The sequence below is a fragment of the Schistocerca piceifrons genome, chromosome 2 (assembly GCF_021461385.2).
Source record: "Schistocerca piceifrons isolate TAMUIC-IGC-003096 chromosome 2, iqSchPice1.1, whole genome shotgun sequence".
Taxonomy (NCBI): domain Eukaryota; kingdom Metazoa; phylum Arthropoda; class Insecta; order Orthoptera; family Acrididae; genus Schistocerca; species Schistocerca piceifrons.
Window position 1 is genome coordinate 700,440,622 of NC_060139.1, and position 21,330 is coordinate 700,461,951.

Sequence of the window (21,330 nt, forward strand, 5' to 3'; positions counted from 1 at the left end):
TCTGTATCTGGTTACATTGGATTCAACTGGCAGCAGCAGTGCACTGATAAAACAAACATGAATTGCAAGGATTCACAAGTTTGCTAACACTACCCCCTCCTGTCCCGACATAACAAATCCAGAACACTGTCTAGCCTATGATACGTCATTGCAATCTACGGTGCCAGTGAACTTTAAATTCAAGTGATTTGTGTTATTGGCAACAGTACAATATTTTTATTAGTAACTAGTTTTGTCATGGAAAAAATAAAAGGTACTCATATGATGCAATCTATAAATTGAAAGTAATAGCATATGCAGAACAACATGGAAACAGAGCAGCTAAATGGAATTTGGCCCCCACTAACAGGAAAAAAAAAAAAAAAAAAAAAAAACCACCATTCGCGATTGGTGGGCTAGTGAAGAAGAAACGAAAAAATTGAGGGAGACTATATGTGCAAACAGAGGACTGAATGCAAAATGGCCAAAACTAAATGATGACATATTGAAATGGATTCAAGAACACTATCAAAATGACATTGAAAATAATTCAAATACACACTCATAAGCCAGCACTACAGTGGAACTTCACAGACATTAAGGATGTAGTTGGTTGGTGCTACAGGTTTATGAAGTGTCGTTGACTTAGCATGCAGATCGAAAGTCTCAGAAAATGCCGCAAGAGTAGGAAGTGAAAATATTATCTTTCCATCACTTTATTATTCAACATCAAAAGAAAACCAGTGTGGAACTAAGCCAAATAGCAAATATGTATGAAACTCCTGTGACATTTGATGCACCGAATAACAGAACTGTTGCCATGGTAGGTACTGAAACTGCAAAAACAGGCGGACATGAAAAAATGCACTAAACTGTTGCCCTTTCATTTTGTGCTGGCAGTACTAAACCTAATCCAACGATAATTTCCAAGCGCAAAACAATGCCAAAACCTTCTGATATACTGACAGGTGGTGTTGTTCACTTACATGACAAAGGTTGGATGGACACGGCTGATATGAAATTGTGGAATAACAATGTGGGAGAGAAGGAAAGGTGCTTCGTTGAAGAAGAGTTCCCTTCTGGTTCTAGATCAGTTTAGCAATCATCATTTGAAAAATTCTGTGAAAGAGAAACAGACGGGGAATTCACAATTGTAACCACTTAATGTCTCAATAAATAAACCATGTAGTGTATAACAGTATGAGTGAGGAATGGAACAAATGTATGAGGAGTGAAACCCACTGAAGGGAGCTTTAAAATGACTGACAATCAAACAAGTGTCTCAATGGATAAAAAAAATATTGTGGTGTATATTGAGAGAAAAAGAATGAGGATGATGATTTTTGGTTCGGTTTTATAAACTAAGATGTTTTTTTAGTCTGGCATTGGAGTCTAATAATAAAAATTAGTGTGCTTCTTGTAGTCCATAAAGTATGGCGGGCTATTTTGTGGGAACGAACCAGGAAAACTGAGAAGAATGATGTATTTTGTCACTTTTTTTAATATAACACACACCATCTTCGCTCCAATTTGAGTTCGGAAGAATATGCAACATACATGGTATTCTACAGTGTGATCTGGCCAAAATGCAATACCACTATGATGATTACGTAATGGAAATTAAAGAAGGGATGCATCAGATGGCAAGCTGTGTTAATAAGGAATATTATCGGGCTCAATATCGAAAGGAATTCATTGCTGGAGACAAGGTATTATTACATGATTAAAGTGAAAGGAGACGGCGGTCAAAGAAATTTTCATGTCGTAAGGACTTGACCCAAATGTACCACTCCAATTAATGAATAGCTTGTTCATAACAGTACACGCAAACAAGTTAGAGAGACTGAATTGAAACTGGTTAAAGATAAGATTTACTTACAGGAATTCTAAAAGTGAGACACATTGTGATCAGTTTTCGGACAAGGCCAACCCCAGGTCACTTTGCCTCTATTAGCCGTGCGCTGGCAGCAGTAGCAAGCAGGTAGGACAAGACAAGAGTATGAATGAATTAGGATTACACAAGAGAAGCAGAGACTGAGAGATCCAGTAACTGAAGTGTCTAATAATGTAAGATGCTTTATTTTCTCAAAAAAAAAAAAAAAGGTTACAATATACAGACTTTATGTGCACAAAAATATAAATCATATGACACTGGCATGGCACAGAAATTACACTCCTGAGGCCGCCACTAAACTTGCCATGTTGTTACAGTTCAGTATCTCAATCCAGTAGCCATCAGGATCCTTAATAAAAGCAATTCCTTTCATTTTTCCTGAAAAACAAAGGACATCATGGATCACAATAACTGTACAAGGCATAATATCTGAAATGTAGGAAATTTACAGATTCCTAAAAAAAAAAAAATATGAAAATTATAAACACTAAAGTGAGGCCCAACTGGGTAGAGCTTCTTGGAACCACACTTCCTGAGTATCGGGGATAACATGACAGACTAAATGCGAATTTGTTTTAAAAAATAATCTACTTCGCACTAAGTGTGAGCAAAAGAAAATTTAGCCCCCCCCCCCCCCCCCACACACACACAAATTACTTTGTTTAGTCACTAATAACAACTCCCTTGAAACTTCGTGACAGATTAAAACTGTGTGATGGTCTGAGGTTTGTGCAGGGGAAAAACATTCGGTCGCATAATGGTTTCATGCCACCTGTGTGACTTAAGCTCATTTCTATGAAATGCAAGGGGAAAACCAATATTCAACTGTGAATTTGAATCATATCACATATGAAAAACATTCCCAGATTAGAAATGGCACAAAAATATTGTAGTCAACTGATGAAAGCTTAATATCAGCCTGTCCCTTACAGACATATATTACTAGATTGGCAAACACGTAGCTTTTACTGAAGCCTGGCATTTGGTGAGGTAAGATGGGGGTTTCAGGAAGTTTGTGTGTGGTACTAACATGATTTTCTGAAATGACATGGCATTGGAAGCTATACGAAGTGGTTTAAAGAATTTCTTCAGTTGAGCAAATATTTACATACTAGTTGAGTTTAACACATTCAGTGTAGAAGCATTATGAGAGAGCATCAAGTTACATATACAGACGTTTACAGCAGACTGCAGTTTTCGTAAGTGCACTCAAACAAATAGACATACTTGTTACCCATGATTAGTAGCAGAGTTCTGTTTATAGGATCACTTTCATAACAAGCATACTAGAGAGAGAGAGAGAGAGAGAGAGAGAGAGAGAGAGAGAGAGAGAGAGAGAGAGTGAGTGTGTGTGTGTGTGTGTGGGGGGGGTTTGATCAAAACTGGTTAAATGCACACGATTAACCTATGTCAGTTAATCATTAAACTCCCAAAAATTTACTTAACCTATTTAAATACTACTGGTATTTGGGATACAACAAACTGAGAATAGCTTCAGTGACACCAATGATACTGTATATGATGTAATGTATGTCTGTGGTTCCTTATACCACAAGCCACCATGTTGCACAAACCTCCAAAATATGGACTACTTAATGTCGAAAGAGGTGTATTTGTTGAACCAAACATGCAATAAATTTAACTCAAATTTCATGGAAATAATAAAGTAGTACACTCATGCTCATAAATTAAGGATAATGCTGATACATGGTGAAACAATGCTCTGGTGGGTGGTTCGCGGGTTTAAATCACCTCGGGGTGTGACGATTTGGTGCATTTGACCTGTGGTCTCTGGTTTCAATAAACATACACGTCCCCACAAATTTGCACGGTTTAAGTAGACATCAAATTAGACAGGAATACTTGGGAGAAAATTTGGAAGCTGAAAATCTTAGAGGTGCTCATACACAGAAAGCAAATGTTACACAGTATCCAAGATAGGCCTAGTTTTGCCTTCCTGGAGAAATTGTGTGAAAAACAGGCATTGATTCAATGAGAGCTCCTCGTTATTAGAAATGAATCTCTACTCAGATGAACTGGTAGATGCTCTACAAGGAATCATTTGATCTCTACCTTTACCTGTACCAACTTTTTTGACGTAACTGTCAACAGTGAACAGCAATTTTTAAAAAAACACCACCAGTAGACCATACTACAAATAAAAACCATTGTGAAGCTGAAGCCATCAAACAAATGAAAACTGCTTCCATAATTTTGTGGAACTCCAGGATCACATGGATGAACTACATCTCATTGTAAAAAAAAGGACAAGAAAGTCAACAGTATATCCACAGGATTATCCCTGGGGTGAGAAAAATCAAATCAAAATACAAAAAAAGGAGGAACAATTACTTTTTATAGATAAATTACACAGTCATGTGACTTTTGAAGCAATGAACATGTGTTAGTGACAATTCTGTTCTGCGCATCTGAATGCTCACTCCATAGATATTCATATTCTACGACTATGACAAGCAACACAGCGTTACACTGTAAGCCTTGCTTAAATCAACTCCACACCCATTAATGCAGATATAAGGTCTATTTACTGGTTTCAAAAAATTTAGGCCTCCAACAACAGGTGTACTCCGTTTTGTGTGTGAATGTGACATAAACCATCAGAACAGCCAGGGAATATGACTAACACACCTAACAGAAACAGCCGAGCAAATAAGCTGTGGCTGAGTACTACCCGGAATACAATCAGAAAAAGATATGATGAGTACCGCAGCAATTAGTAACACTATTGACATAAGGATGCCAGAAAATCTTATGAACAGGTATTATTTTTTTGACTGTACTGCACTGAGAATATCTGCTCATAGAATGTATGTCACGCCTCTGAAGAAAACTTTCTATTTTTTGATTTGTTGTCTAAAAGTTGAAAATTCAGTAATTACAAACAAACAGAAAGGCAGGTCAATAATCACCTTTCTAAGATGCACTAAAGACAAAAACAATAAATAATACCCGATCTTGAGGGAGAGGTAGGGAGGGGGGAGGGGACAAGTTGCACATTGTTAAGGTTATTACTGGCCAACTTTTCTGCCCTCTTGTAGTTTTTACAATTCTTCTCAACTGAATTTTCTAAGACTTTCTTGTTTTGTCTCTATGCATTCACTGCAATAGAAAGGTGGCACTGTGTCATTAGGAGACACAGTGATCTTGAATTATGATTTTCTCCATAATGCACAGGGCAGATCTCACATTTTATTGATACAACAGGTTTGACATCATTAGCCAAATTGCTCTGCATTTTGAGATGGCCTAGTTTAGTTTGGTTGAAATCAGCTATATCAATAAAATTAAATTTACTGTAATACTTGCACCTGTTGCATTATAACTGTCTTAACAATCACTCTCTCTTCTGTACAGCATTATTTTTCTACTGATCGTTCATTGTTTCACAAAAATAATTTTCTCTTCATTTTGGAAACATATGTTTTCTTAGTTTGAAGATTTTTTTCCCTCCTTTGGCTACTATCATTGTTCATTCAACAATCTTATCCCAGCTTTTGTAGTCCTGTAGGCTTTGTTCAGTGATTTGTACACATTTATGTTGCTGTAATTTTTTTTCTATTATCACCTGCTATTGATCCACATCCTCCGTGGGACAACTGTTTTGTCTATTAGTACAGACTCTTACTTTGACCCTTTTTCTCCTTCTGTATTATTACCTAAACCAGCGTAGGAGGTCATTGCCTCTTATTATTACTAATCTCAACATGTTTCTACAGTCCTTCCAAAAGCATGTTTTCGCTGTAGAAAAACTACAGATGTACCAACTTTTTATGCAGTTCTGGTTCCCCTTAGGACTATTTCAAAAGCCTCACAACAAAAGTTCCCAGTTACAGCTGCAGTTCATCTTCACATTCTATAATTCTAAAATGATCAATCCTTAGACCATACCCTTTTTGTCCTTGACCTATATATTGACTCTTTATCAACCACCATTCCCAGTAGTTCCTGCCTCAATTTAAAATCCCTACCTTTCAAGGATGAGTAACCCCCCCCCCCCCCCCCCCCCCTTACCAACCAACCTTTCCCAACCAACTCCTCTTTCCTCCTGAAGAAAAAAAACATATAGCTTTGGTATTGAGAATGATCATTTTCCATATTTAGTATTTCTACCAACAACAGTGGATGTGGCAACTCCCGAAAGTAAGTGCTGGCCAACCTTTGTCACTTTTTCATCGTCTATACCATGGTAATGCACTATGACTGTCATAATTCAAGACCCGATTACAAAGAATTACAAGGGGGTTTAACTGTGTTGTCAATAGCAAGCACTACTGCCCATCTGGAATGTTTTCTCCACAGATATGAAACACACATTGTACAACATACTAGAGATGGGTCGTTCGCGAACTAACGGGTCCGAAGGAACGGTTCATCAAGATGAACGGAACGAGCGATGAACGAATTCTAAGGAACGGTCTTTCACATTTCACTTCGGTCGTGGCTTTCTACTTATAGTTTCCAGAAATGGGAAACGGTCGGTCTCGTCCTGCAACTGCATGTCGGCCAGTCTCGTTCCACCCTCGGTCCCGTTCCTGTCAGTCTCAGTCACGACTTTCTACTTACAGTTCCCCGGAACAGGAAATGGTCAGTCTCGTTCCCACACAGCAAGTCAGCCGGCCTCGTTCCATTGCCATCTGTCTCTATCTCGTTTCGCCGGACTCATCCCCCTTTGTGTGGCCATTCGTCGCAGTTCCACTGCCGAATGCTCATAGTTCAGTATAGAATTGTTCATTTCATTCGCTGCGCATGCCCATTCTAGATCCATTTCAAATCTTTTTTGAACTCTGAACATCTGGTTCTTTTCGTATTCCATTCAGTGTCCATGACCAGTAATTAAACTGTGTTTTATAATTACATAAAATTATGTGGTATGTAATACATACATCTTTGCAGGTAACACAGCGGCATATCAGCTTGTTTCACTATTTCGATAAACAGCAGAAGAAATACTTGTAAAAAAGCAAGAGTTTTTTTGTTATTACACATGCATAGGAAGTCGGCGTGGCACACACGAGTGGCCATTTTCTGTCTTTTTTTGATCCAAGGTAAAAGAGCATGTTTATTGTTGTGGCAGGCAGACCGACTTACAACTGAATGATGTCCGCATTCCATAATCGAGTTTCTGGTGTCACATTTTGTAAAGTGAACATCATAACTTCTACAATATTTCAGTGGTACAGGGTGCCGCACGAAAAATCAGCCCCGAGTACTAGACTGCTCATTGTTGCCTACCAATCGTCATCTATTGTTTCGAAGTTGTCTGCATTAGCTTATTTGTTATTTCTTCACTGCCTAATTATTACATGTTTATCTATTCTGCTCGTAGCGGTCAACAAATCCTGCGTAATTGGCGAGCAGTCTGCACTTTGGGCCCGTTTTTCATGCGCCACCTTACATTATTTCACTGTGAACAGCCACATAACGTTACAGTTGGTTAAACAAGAGATTTTGCAGAATCACAACAAAAACTACACTCCTGGAAGTGGAAAAAAGAACACATTGACACCGGTGTGTCAGACCCACCATACTTGCTCCGGACACTGCGAGAGGGCTGTACAAGCAATGATCACACGCACGGCACAGCAGACACACGAGGAACCGCGGTGTTGGCCGTCGAATGGCGCTAGCTGCGCAGCATTTGTGCACCGCCGCCGTCAGTGTCAGCCAGTTTGCCGTGGCATACGGAGCTCCATCGCAGTCTTTAACACTGGTAGCATGCCGCGACAGCGTGGTCGTGAACCGTATGTGCAGTTGACGGACTTTGAGCGAGGGCGTATAGTGGGCATGCGGGAGGCTGGGTGGACGTACCGCCGAATTGCTCAACACGTGGGGCATGAGGTCTCCACAGTACATCGATGTTGTCGCCAGTGGTCGGCGGAAGGTGCACGTGCCCGTCGACCTGGGACCGGACCACAGCGACGCACGGATGCACGCCAAGACCGTAGGATCCTACGCAGTGCCGTAGGGGACCGCACCGCCACTTCCCAGCAAATTAGGGACACTGTTGCTCCTGGGGTATCGGCGAGGACCATTCGCAACCGTCTCCATGAAGCTGGGCTACGGTCCCGCACACCGTTAGGCCGCCTTCCGCTCACGCCCCAACATCGTGCAGCCCGCCTCCAGTGGTGTCGCGGCAGGCGTGAATGGAGGGACGAATGGAGATGTGTCGTCCTCAGCGATGAGAGTCGCTTCTGCCTTGGTGCTAATGATGGTCGTATGCGTGTTTGGCGCCGTGCAGGTGAGCGCCACAATCAGGACTGCATACGACCTAGGCACACAGGGCCAACACCCGGCATCATGGTGTGGGGAGCGATCTGCTACACTGGCCGTACACCACTGGTGATCGTCGAGGGGACACTGAATAGTGCACGGTACATCCAAACCGTCATCGAACCCATCATTCTACCATTCCTAGACCGGCAAGAGAACTTGCTGTTCCAACAGGACAATGCACGTCCGCATGTATCCCGTGCCACCCAACGTGCTCTAGAAGGTGTAAGTCAACTACCCTGGCCAGCAAGATCTCCGGATCTGTCCCCCATTGAGCATGTTTGGGACTGGATGAAGCGTCGTCTCACGCGGTCTGCACGTCCAGCACGAACGCTGGTCCAACTGAGGCGCCAGGTGGAAATGGCATGGCAAGCCGTTCCACAGGACTACATCCAGCATCTCTTCGATCGTCTCCATGGGAGAATAGCAGCCTGCATTGCTGCGAAAGGTGGATATACACTGTACTAGTGCCGACATTGTGCATGCTCTGTTGCCTGTGTCTATGTGCCTGTGGTTCTGTCAGTGTGATCATGTGATGTATCTGACCCCAGGAATGTGTCAATAAAGTTTCCCCTTCCTGGGACAATGAATTCACGGTGTTCTTATTTCAATTTCCAGGAGTGTATAAGTGAGTGAGAATTCTGTTGCGAAATAAAGCTCTATATTCCAGGGTGGAGGCAAGTGCCTCTTCTTGGCGCCTTCCATCTTGAGCCAGCTATACCACTAATTTACAATTTTTCATAAGAACCATGTACCAAGCACAAATGAACGGTGAACGAGTAAAAATGAACGGTTCCCAAAAACGAGCGATCACCAGTGAACTAGTTCTCAAGGATGAACGAGTTTGCCCATCTCTACAACACACACATTTGCTTCTCTGAATTCAATTACACAGGTAATTTGGTTAATCAAATTAATGAATTAGTCTGTATTGGACCAAGGAATGCCAATGTTTCCTTGCATTAAAGCTCTCACCAAATAAAACCGATATCAACCTCTATATGTTTGTTGTCACATACTCTGTGTGTGTGTGTGTGTGTGTGTGTTTTCCACACAAGAGACTCATACCAGTCTTTCTAGAACCTTGAACAATGAGAATTGAATTACTGATAGTGCACTTGCAACAACATTCACAAAGGAATCATGACAATCAAATAATTAAGAAAGTTGAAAAGCTAATGTTTCAGTAAATATTTCGAAGCTGCCATTGTTGTATAGAAAAATTAGGTTTAAAACACTCACTAACTAAATAAATTATTTTACAGATCCACAATTTTTAAAAATATTTAGAAGCCTAATATTTAATTAAAAATAAGAATAAAGAACCACACACACATTTTGCAGTTTCACTTACAGTGATTTCTTTGTTTCACAAGTACACTACAGACCCACAAAAAGAACTTCCACAGAAAGAACACCTGTCACTGGATGATGCTGCTTGGCAGAGGTCCTACATCATTCTCTTGCGGTACAAACTGGTCTTATAGGTACGTGATGGGCAGCTGGACGATTCCAGTTACTTTTGTTTTGCTCCTCGTATAATTTATGTCAAAATACACATGTAATATTATCATCTCTCGAACATGTTCAGCTAGTTTCTGCTGCTATTTACATCATATATTCGCTGTTGTCACCAAAGTAATGAGATTATTGCCACCTCTCAACCAGTATCTGGTGCCTACTGTAAATACTGTAGCATATCTGTGTTCTATTAATCAATATTCTGTTAATGCGAGATCACACTTTTCAGTGTTCAAGTATAAAGATATTTTAGCGTGAAACATTCATCATTGCGCTGATGAAAGAATGCAAAACAGCGACAAGTGTGTCAATGCAATATTTTGCACAAGAGAAAAACATTCTAGTTTTTAAAAAAAGTGGGATACTTTTACTGTCAGCAGATGTGGCAAATATTCTCCCTGTTAGTCTCCAGTTTTTCCTTTATTTTACTTTAAATTTCAAAACTGTTTTTCACTGCAGGGCATCATGGTACTCAAAACATTAAACAACTGATTAACAGTTTGATCTGTAAATGCAGCACAACCATCTGATAATGAAATCCTTCAAAACCAGCAATGGTAATAAACAACAAATTTTTTTGAAAATATGGCAAAAATTTAGCGGCTGGTAGTTGGTTAAAAACTTATAAAGAAACTTGGCCAATAGTTTTATTATACGTACCATCATTTGGTTTCTTAACAAACTCAACTCCAAGCTTCTCAAATCTCTCACAAGCTTTGTCCACATCTGGTACCATCACACCAATATGACCTGCAGTAACATACAAAAGACACATTATTTGGAACTCCATGATAAATTTTTTTTTTAATTTTAAAATTCCTCAAACTTACAATTTTTTATTATTATTTGCTTGCCTAAACATAATATTCTACATTTTTGGTATTTCCTGAAAAGCAATGCCTTTTTTTTTTTTCAAGTGCATTTGCTGTTCACAACATGAGCTTTATGTACAGGGTGGAGAAAAATTGTGTCACGAAATTTTAACCCCGGATATATGAGGCCAGTGGGAACCAAAACTACTAATGTTGTGTAGGTCGCCAACGCACCATTTTTAAACTATGGAAACTTGACGCGAAGCGCTCCGATTGGCCTTGGGATTGCCCTGTTGCCATTGGTTGGTTGACGGGTAGCATTAAGGTTTTCGGTTCACACGTACAAACGTCCCTCGCCCTGTCACTGCCGCAATGTGATACGCACACACGTCGAATAGATCGTGGTGTTTGTCTCCACCTCATGTCAGAGGTATTCCGATGTAATCTTCGCTTCGGAGCACACACGGCACCTGCAATTTAGGCGTACAGTAAGCATGGTGGCGCAGTATTTGTTCGAAGAGCAACAAGTTATGGTTTTTGTTTATCAGGGTGTATATGGGGACAAGGAAAAAAAATTCCCGGATATCCCGTTTAACCCCCCCCCATGAACCGTGGACCTTGCCGTTGGTGGGGAGGCTTGCGTGCCTCAGCGATACAGATAGCCGTACCGTAGGTGCAACCACAACGGAGGGGTATCTGTTGAGAGGCCAGACAAACGTGTGGTTCCTGAAGAGGGGCAGCAGCCTTTTCAGTAGTTGCAGGGGCAACAGTCTGGATGATTGACTGATCTGGCCTTGTAACATTAACCAAAACAGCCTTGCTGTGCTGGTACTGCGAACGGCTGAAAGCAAGGGGAAACTACAGCTGTAATTTTTCCCGAGGGCATGCAGCTTTACTGTATGATTAAATGATGATGGCGTTCTCTTGGGTAAAATATTCCGGAGGTAAAATAGTCCCCCATTCGGATCTCCAGGCGGGGACTACTGAAGAGGTTGTCGTTATCAGGAGAAAGAAAACTGGCGTTCTACGGATCGGAGCGTGGAATGTCAGATCCCTTAATCGGGCAGGTAGGTTAGAAAATTTAAAAAGGGAAATGGATAGGTTAAAGTTAGATATAGTGGGAATTAGTGAAGTTCGGTGGCAGGAGGAACAAGACTTCTGGTCACGTGACTACAGGGTTATAAACACAAAATCAAATAGGGGTAATGCAGGAGTAGGTTTAATAATGAATAGGAAAATGGGAATGCGGGTAAGCTACTACAGACAGCATAGTGACGCATTATTGTGGCCAAGATAGATACGAAGCCCACACCTACTACAGTAGCACAAGTTTATATGCCAACTGGCTCTGCAGATGACGAAGAAATTGAAGAAATGTATGATGAAATAAAAGAAATTATTCAGATTGTGAAGGGAGACGAAAATTTAATAGTCATGGGTGACTGGAATTCGAGTGTAGGAAAAGGGAGAGAAGGAAACATAGTGGGTGAATATGGATTGGGGCTAAGAACTGAAAGAGGAAGTCGCCTGGTAGAATTTTGCACTGAGCACAACATAATCATAACTAACACTTGGTTTAAGAATCATGAAAGAAGGTTGTATACATGGAAGAACCCTGGAGATACTAAAAGGTATCAGATAGATTATATAATGGTAAGACAGAGATTTAGGAACCAGGTTTTAAATTGTAAGACATTTCCAGGGGCAGATGTGGACTCTGACCACAATCTATTGGTTATGACCTGTAGATTAAAACTGAAGAAACTGCAAAAAGGTGGGAATTTAAGGAGATGGGACCTGGATAAACTGAAAGAACCAGAGGTTGTACAACGTTTCAGGGAGAGCATAAGGGAACAATTGACAGGAATGGGGGAAAGAAATACAGTAGAAGAAGAATGGGTAGCTTTGAGGGATGAAGTAGCGAAGGCAGCAGAGGATCAAGTAGGTAAAAAGATGAGGGCTAGTAGAAATCCTTGGGTAACAGAAGAAATATTGAATTTAATTGATGAAAGGAGAAAATATAAAAATGCAGTAAATGTAGCAGGCAAAAGGGAATACAAACGTCTCAAAAATGATATCGACAGGAAGTGCAAAATGGCTAAGCAGGGATGGCTAGAGGACAAATGTAAGGATGTAGAGGCATATCTCACTAGGGGTAAGATAGATACTGCCTACAGGAAAATTAAAGAGACCTTTGGAGATAAGAGAACGACTTGTATGAATATCAAGAGCTCAGATGGAAACCCAGTTCTAAGCAACGAAGGGAAAGCAGAAAGGTGGAAGGAGTATATAGAGGGTCTATACAAGGGCAATGTACTTGAGGACAATATTCTGGAAATGGAAGAGGATGTAGATGAGGATGAAATGGGAGATACGATACTGCGTGAAGAGTTTGACAGAGCACTGAAAGACCTGAGTTGAAACAAGGCCCCCGGAGTAGACAACATTCCATTGGAACTACTGACGGCCTTGGAAGAGCCGGTCCTGACAAAACTCTACCATCTGGTCAGCAAGATGTATGAAACAGGTGAAATATTCTCAGACTTCAAGAAGAATATAATAATTCCAATCCCAAAGAAAGCAGGTGTTGACAGATGTGAAAATTACCGAACTATCAGTTTAATAAGTCACAGCTGCAAAATACTAACACGAATTCTTTACAGACGAATGGAAAAGCTAGTAGAAGCCAACCTCAGGGAAGATCAGTTTGGATTCCGTAGAAACACTGGAACACGTGAGGCAATACTGACCTTACGACTTATCTTAGAAGAAAGATTAAGGAAAGGCAAACCTACGTTTCTAGCATTTGTAGACTTAGAGAAAGCTTTTGACAATGTTGACTGGAATACTCTCTTTCAAATTCTAAAGGTGGCAGGGGTAAAATACAGGGAGCGAAAGGCTATTTACAATTTGTACAGAAACCAGATGGCAGTTACAAGAGTCGAGGGTCATGAAAGGAAAGCAGTGGTTGGGAAGGGAGTAAGACAGGGTTGTAGCCTCTCCCCCATGTTGTTCAATCTGTATATTTAGCAAGCAGTAAAGGAAACAAAAGAAAAATTCGGAGTAGGTATTAAAGTCCATGGAGAAGAAATAAAAACTCTGCGGTTCGCCGAAGACATTGTAATTCTGTCAGAGACAGCTAAGGACTTGGAAGAGCAGTTGAATGGAATGGACAGTGTCTTGAAAAGAGTATATAAGATGAACATCAACAAAAGCAAAACAAGGATAATGGAATGTAGTCTAATTAAGTCGGGTGATGCTGAGGGAATTAGATTAGGAAATGAGGCACTTAAAGTAGTAAAGGAGTTTTGCTATTTGGGGAGCAAAATAACTGATGATGGTCGAAGTAGAGGGGATATAAAATGTAGGCTGGCAATGGCAAGGAAAGCATTTCTGAAGAAGAGAAATTTGTTAACATCCAGTATTGATTTCAGTGTCAGGAAGTCGTTTCTGAAAGTATTCGTATGGAGTGTAGCCATGTATGGAAATGAAACATGGACGATAAATAGTTTGGACAAGAAGAGAATAGAAGCTTTTGAAATGTGGTGCTACAGAAGAATGCTGAAGATTAGATGGGTACATCACATAACTAATGAAGAAGTATTGAATAGGATTGGGGAGAAGAGAAGTTTGTGCCACAACTTGACCAGAAGAAGGGATCGGTTGGTAGGACATGTTCTGAGGCATCAAGGGATCACCAATTTAGTATTGGAGGGCAGCGTGGAGGGTAAAAATCGTAGAGGGAGACCAAGAGATGAATACACTAAGCAGATTCAGAAGGATGTGGGTTGCAGTAGCTACTGGGAGATAAAAAAGCTTGCACAGGATAGAGTAGCATGGAGAGCTGCATCAAACCAGTCTCAGGACTGAAGACCACAACAACACAACAACATCCCGTTTAAAAAATACGCTTTTTCCCGGGCAAAAATACAATTTTTCTGTGCTAAGTGACAGTAGGTTTTCCGTAGATTTTCCCTCGGAACTGTAAAACTTATCAATCCTTTGAATGGTTAACGTTTTATACAATCGCGTAGAATTTCCCGGAAAAAAAAAAAGAAAAGACGGGGCAGAGAAGTTTTGGAGAGACTTTTAATAAAAAAAAGGAGAGAAGTTTTGGAAAGACCTTTGATTTGCAGCAGCATATACGCTGCATATTTTCGTATTACGAAAGTATAAATTCGAATTGCACCAAACACAGTGCGTTGAAACCGAGGTTGCGATGTCTTTTTGTAAGCGAGTCATATCTCAAGCCACGAGATCTCGCCAGCCGATGACAGCAGCTATTCAGAGGATAGGATACGTGTTAAAGTCGCCAATAGCAAGATCACTGGTTACATAGCGCGAACACACAAGAGGATAAGTTAACGGTTTACATTAATGTACACAGTACCGTATATCTACAAGAAAAGCTAAGCTTTCAGATATAGTATTGGTCTCGAAGATTAACACTCTACAACAGAAGCTAAGCTTTCACATGAAATATTGATCTTTTTTGCGTGTGTTATACTTTAAGATACATCACACAAATGTGCCAGTAAATTTAAAATCATGACATAAATGTTTCGGCTCGAAATTCTTGTATAAGTGGCTGGTCCTCAAAATGTTCAGTTTCGAACGCTCTGTGATTTAGATATCCATCCCACTTTCTCACACGTAACATAATTCATCTTGGGTAAAAAGAAATTTACTTTGAAAGTAACGCTTTTCTAACCACCGTTCGCAATACTATCCGGAGACTGTTAGAAATAGGTTCGATTTACCAGTTGCCAGAGAGTGCCAGAAAACAGGCTTTACTGTGTGTGTGCAACTACAGTGGGGTAGGAAGCCCGCATGTTCGTGTATATAAAGCACTAAGAGAGCTTACATTACACAATAAAAGAACAGGGCATCAGAGAATACTCCAAAGCGCATCGGAATTTCGTAAACCATACTAAAATGCATAATTCGGCTTGAAATGCAAATTGGCCTTCTCCAGATTCACAATGAAGTAGGTCCCATCTGATATTAAGCTTTTCAGTGTGGTTTTTGGGATGTAAATTTTCTTGGTGTACCAGTACTCTACGATCTCATTTTTGGTTCTTTATTATGGCATAATGCACTTGAAATTCAGCGAACAATTGGAATTAGCCAATACTGTAGAACGAAACACTTCGTTTCATATAAAATGATTGCCTCAGTGGAAAGATTAATAAAGCCAAATTTCTTTAGCAAACTTGCAAAAATAACTTCATTGTTCTGCAAGGCGATTAAAGCTTGACTGCTACTAACTTGGAAATAAAATCAAATCGGAAAACTGAAATTAATAATATATTTTTGTCCATCGTAATTATGTGAATGTATTTTAATTCACTTGATAGCTCCCGGCCACAGAAATCCGTTTTGATTTCATTTGACGTGGGAGCTGTACACGAAGAGAAGGAGACTGTGTCACTTAACGTAAACACGGGTCACGTGGAGACTAGCCCCCTGCACACTACAACTCTGTGCAAGCGCGAAACTGGCAGCTAGGGCGCGGGAGAAAACTTTTTCTCGTTTGCATCTGGCTGCTACTGCCGATACAGCTAACAGCCCAACTTCAAGTAGCGGGAAGCGGGAGAAGTACTGCTTATACGAGAGTCAAATGCGCATGCGCAACAGACCGGTGGCAACTGGTCAAACGAACCTAATGTGAATAGTTATGACGTCATGCTCATAGCAAACGGTTTATTGTTACGAAGAATTACAGTTCGAGCCCTACGGCCTTTGACATATTTTTGCTATTTGCAGACGCTTGTGCGTGCACGTTGTTTTGTTGTTGTAAACTGCACATTTCCTTTGCCACCAAAGTTTCATTTTTTCCCTCTCGTTTATATTTTATTGCTGCAGTATCATTCTCCAGTAGCAGGATACAATAACATTCTTAGCTAGAGAATCAATTCTGCAGCCAAAACTACAAAAATTTAACTGAAAGATAAAACAATGAAAAATTCCCGGAATTCCGAAAAATTCCCGGGTTTTTCCCGGTTTTCTCCCGGATGAAAAAATTCCCAGGTTTTTCCCGGATCGTATACACCCTGTTTATGGACTAGCCAATGGTAATGCGCATAAAGCTCCACGGTTGTATGAGGAATGGTACCCAGCAAGGCACCACCTACACCTGCAAACTTTTACAGCAATTCACTGGTGACTTGACAAAACAGGCTCGTTAGCGGGATATCAAGGGGTGCTGAAGACCTCGAACCCGATGGGGTGCTGCATTTGAAATGACTGTTCTCGAGTGCTTCGAGGAAGCACCTACGACAAATACTCGAGCACTTGGACATGACATGGGGGTCACTCATCGGTTAGTCCGGAAGGTTTTGAGGAATGATGACCAGCATGCATTTAGTTTCCACCCTGCCCAAGATCTAAATCCTGTGATGCACAGGCTAGAGTTTTGCCGGTGGTTTCTGCGACGTGTTGCACGAGATCCCGACTTCCCAGCCATTGTGTTGTTTACTGACAAGTGCACTTTCCATCGGGATGGCCTTTGCAACACTCAAAACGTTCACTATTGGGCAAGGGGAAATCCTCACATCACGTATGTCCACGGACACCAGGATCGGTTTTCACTCAACATTTATGCAGGCACTGTGGGTGATCATCTGATTGGGCCTGTCCGTCTACCTCCTCGACTTACTGGGGAAAATTACCTTCACTTTTTGCAAGAAACTCTACCCGGTCTACTGGAAGATGTTCCCCTGGACATACGGCTATGCATGTCGTTGCAACATGATGGGGTGTCCGCACATAACAGTTGTGCTGTGCTGGGATATTTAAATGAACTCTCTGACATCCGGGTAATTGGCAGAGGTGCTCGTAGGACGTGGCCCCGTGATTATCAGATCTCATGCCACCGGACTTTTTCCTGTGGGGATTCTTTCAAGGTTCTAGTTCACCCACCCAGACATGAACTAGCTAGAAACAAAGAGGAATTAATGGATCACATTCAACATGCCACCAATCAAATCAGGGCAATGCCAGGAATCTTTGAAAGAGTTTGTCAAAACACTGTTCGACGTTAGCAAGGTTGTGTCGTGTCAGAGGTTACTGCTTCAAGTGAACAATGTCCTTTCCACAAAAAAGGCCTTTTCCAGGGCCTACACAATTTGTAAAAGACTTTCTTTATGCAAGCTAACCGCTACTGACAGGCTTGTTCCGCGTACGTCTTATCATGAAACTACAATGGATGGGAGGGGACCCTGGCGGATATGCCCCCAAGACCCAGAGTGCAGGCCTCCTTGGATACATCACGATCCCTGGCAGGCAGAGCATTCACGGTCATGCGTCGTCCAGAGCATCCAGCAACAGGGCAATCCTGCTGCCAATTGGAGCATGTGGTGCCAAGTTCCTGTAATTTAAAAATTGTGCGTTGTCGACCTACAGAACATTAGTAATTTTGGTTCCTACTGGCAACAGTTATCCAAGGTTGAAGTTTCATGACACAATTTTTCTCCACCCTGTATATTCATTTAATGCACACTATTTGGACTGCACTGTTTTACAACTAGCTTACAGCATTGTTTTCAGTACATGTCCATGTCCAACAAAACTATTCACAAATATAGTGTAACTTTTCTGTTATTTCTGTTCTCTTCTCCTATGAAGGTCAACACGCGTACAGAATATAGGTGGTAGGAATATGGACTCATCACGGATATTACTGATGGTGAGCAGACCCACAATTAGAAAAAAATTAATCATCTGGTATGTCTTGACCCATCTCTTTGTTTGTCATCCAGCCTCCTTTTTTGCTTTTAATTTAACAGTCTTCTAAACCCTGGCTTCTTCAATTTGTGTTACAATTTTTTGCTTTCTTCCCATGCGACAAGAAAGTGAAAAGTTGTCATCCTGGCACAGAAGTGGCATTGACATCAATGAATTATGATTTCATTATGATGGTACCAGTTGCGCAATAATTCAAACATGCCAATGGGTATTCATAGAAGTTGGAGACAGTTTATGAGACATTTGCCCTTTCATTTTCAACAATTAAGTGATGGGTGACATAATCCTAATGTGCCATACTTCTCTTCAAGATAATCTAAATGAAGTTCCAAAACTACAACTACACAAGCAAACATTGAGAAAATGATTAACAAGGTATTTAATGATCAACAATTAACAGTGTATAAAATAGCTGATGCTACACCAGAGATAGTATACAGTACATTTTACACAAAAAATTAATGACGAGAAAGCTTGGTGTGTAGCGATCCCATATGCAGAAAAATCCAACTGATATTTGGCACTGCTTTGTTTCTGTGGCTATAAGAAAAGAAAAGTTAATCAAAGCACCAGGGGTAGCCAATGGTCCTGGACAGAGAGAGGGGGAAGTCGCAGTTATGACCAGAAAAGATTCTGCTTACTAATTACCCTGAAAAGTATGAAACAATATCTGGCAAATACTACACAACGTTCTGTACTAACTGGATTAAGGCAATTAAGGGGTATGTATTGAAAAAGATGAAAGAAAGGTCAGAGATTTCCTCAGGACAATGCACATGCCTGCAGAGGTGCTCTGGCAGAACAAAAACTGAAGTACAGAGCAATTATCATTAAAGCTCCAGTTCCAAAATGCAGTAAAAAAGGAACCACTGCTCACAATTGCATCAAATTTGAAAGAAATATTATTGAAGAAAGACAAAATAATGTTTAAAAAATTGAAAATTTTCCGACTAGGTAGACCTGTAAAAGTAATAATGTAAATGGGTTTGGCTACAAACGATAGATGAGTCGCAATATGATGGCTAAGGTGTGGGTTGTACATTAAACCAACTGTGCCCTGTAAAGTGCATAACCACAAAAGTTTGGCATTCTACAGCTGCAGTAGTGTTTGTGAATTGCTTAACTTGGTCAGGACTTGGGTAGCAACCCACTCTTTTACCTATTTGGACATGGCCCATCCACCACAACAAGGTAGTACCACATTTGATGGGAAAAATCAGTTTTTAATTGTCCTGAAACAAAAAACCGCATAAAAAGCAACAATGACACCAGTTTCTAATAGTTCTGAGGCAAAACGACTGCAAAAAAGCAACAATGAAATTGGTTTTCACTGTGGTCTGTCACAAGACATGTTTGATATTTTATCCACCATTTTCTGCCACAAGTTGATACTGAGAAACAGGCTGTGCTACAACAGATCAGAGTGTTTCAATGGTCATGTTCAAATGCATTGCATAATGTGCACTTTCAATTCAGCTACGTTTGTATGCGGGGCACTGAACACAGCAACTTTCAAATAATCCCACAGCCAGAGGTCACACAGATTAAGATCAAAGTAAGGAACAGGACAAATTGCTATTCGTCTTAAAAGATTACCTGTTGAGTTGCAACAGGCACAACAAATAGATTGTTACATGTGTATATTTTCTTTGCTGAGGAAGGCTTAGGCCAATAGCTGCATGTGTAACATTCTTTCTGCTTGCAACCCAAATGGTCACCTTTAGGGTTAGTAGCAATGTGTCCTATTCCTTATATTGTTGCTATTCCAACCTGCAGTTTCGATTCAAAGATTAGAATCAGAACGTCTGGGTGGTCAGGCTGTAGGGAAATGATGGCTGATAACCCTAGCACTCCCAAAATGTCTCTGTAGCAGCTGCTTCACCGGTTTTGCAATGTGTGGAGGAGCGCCATCTTGGATAAAAATGCTCCTATGCACACATCCACACTTTTGAAGGGTTGAAATGAAAGAGTCTCATAGCATTTACGTAACAGGACCCATATCCATGAAAAAATATGTCCCTATGATAAACGACGATGTCAACCCATACCACACAGTTACTTTTGTAGAATGAAGCAGTTGTGATTGATGTGCTAGTGGATTTTCCATTTACATATTTTGCAATTTTGAGTATTGACATGTCCTCGGAGATGGAAATGGGCTTCATCTCTTCATAGAATGTTCCATGGCACTCATTGTCCACTTCCATGCGAGCAAGAAATTCTGGAGCTAATGTTTGCCTTACTGGCAATCAAAATGATGCAACTCCTGAATATGGATAATTTTGTATGAATAGCAATACAGGATGTTTCGTAGAGTTTTATGTGCACTGCACTCATAGATATGTCCCATGTTCGGCAAATTCCCCGTGCACAACATGTTTGCACACCACTGCTTCAATGCTGTGATCAAATCCAGTAATGTCCGTTCAGCTGCTTTGTTCCCTCTGTCACACTGCACTTTAAAAGAAAATGTGTGTTTTAATTTCATAATCATTTTCTCCAGACCCTTGGCAGAAATCGGACCAATGAGTTTTTTCATACCCTCGAGTATATGGAACTTCTGCAGGCTTAATGGCACACAGTCACTGTCCTTGTAAAAGAGCTTTACCAGTGGTGCATGATCCCGCATTGAGACAGTCTTGCCGAGTGTCTTAGGCGCAAACTGAGGAATGGCCATGCACTGCATGTCATATCACCCTGTACTTCAGATACTGCCACGGGAAAGTCAGAAGTTTTACTACTGTGTCATCGTTCTCATTTCAGAAATCCTTCAGCCTATAGCTATAACCAAGTTTTGCATTAAAACTCTACCTTCTATTGCTCATTTAATCAACATAAAAGCTGCTTTTATTTACATTTATAAGGAAGCAGTAATCTGAGAAGAGTGTACTGTGATCATATATCTCACAATGAATCAATAATTCAGGGAAAATGAGACAGAAATTAAGTGAACTACCTTTTAAATACAAAACCATAGTGCACAGTAACCTAAATGTAAAAATACTCTGCACTATGACAACTGGAGCCACTACAGTCTTAAGAAAGTTTTCAAATAATTGACACCAAGCTCATCATGCATCAACTCAA

At 40.6% G+C, this 21,330-nt stretch overlaps 1 protein-coding gene across 4 annotated transcripts in view; it reads right to left on the minus strand.

The window, feature by feature from the left end:
* Positions 1 to 2,030: 2,030 nt before the first annotated feature.
* The window catches only part of LOC124774544 (lactoylglutathione lyase), a 125,493-nt gene continuing 106,193 nt past the window's right edge, over positions 2,031 to 21,330 (minus strand). For all 4 annotated transcript variants that reach the window (XM_047249490.1, XM_047249489.1, XM_047249492.1 and 1 more), the window contains exons 5-6: positions 10,346 to 10,435; positions 2,031 to 2,251 (exon numbers count right to left, since the gene is read on the minus strand). In XM_047249490.1, the coding sequence (XP_047105446.1) occupies positions 2,148 to 2,251; positions 10,346 to 10,435 (194 nt within the window). In that variant the 3' untranslated portion in view covers positions 2,031 to 2,147. The remainder of the gene's footprint in view (positions 2,252 to 10,345; positions 10,436 to 21,330) is intronic.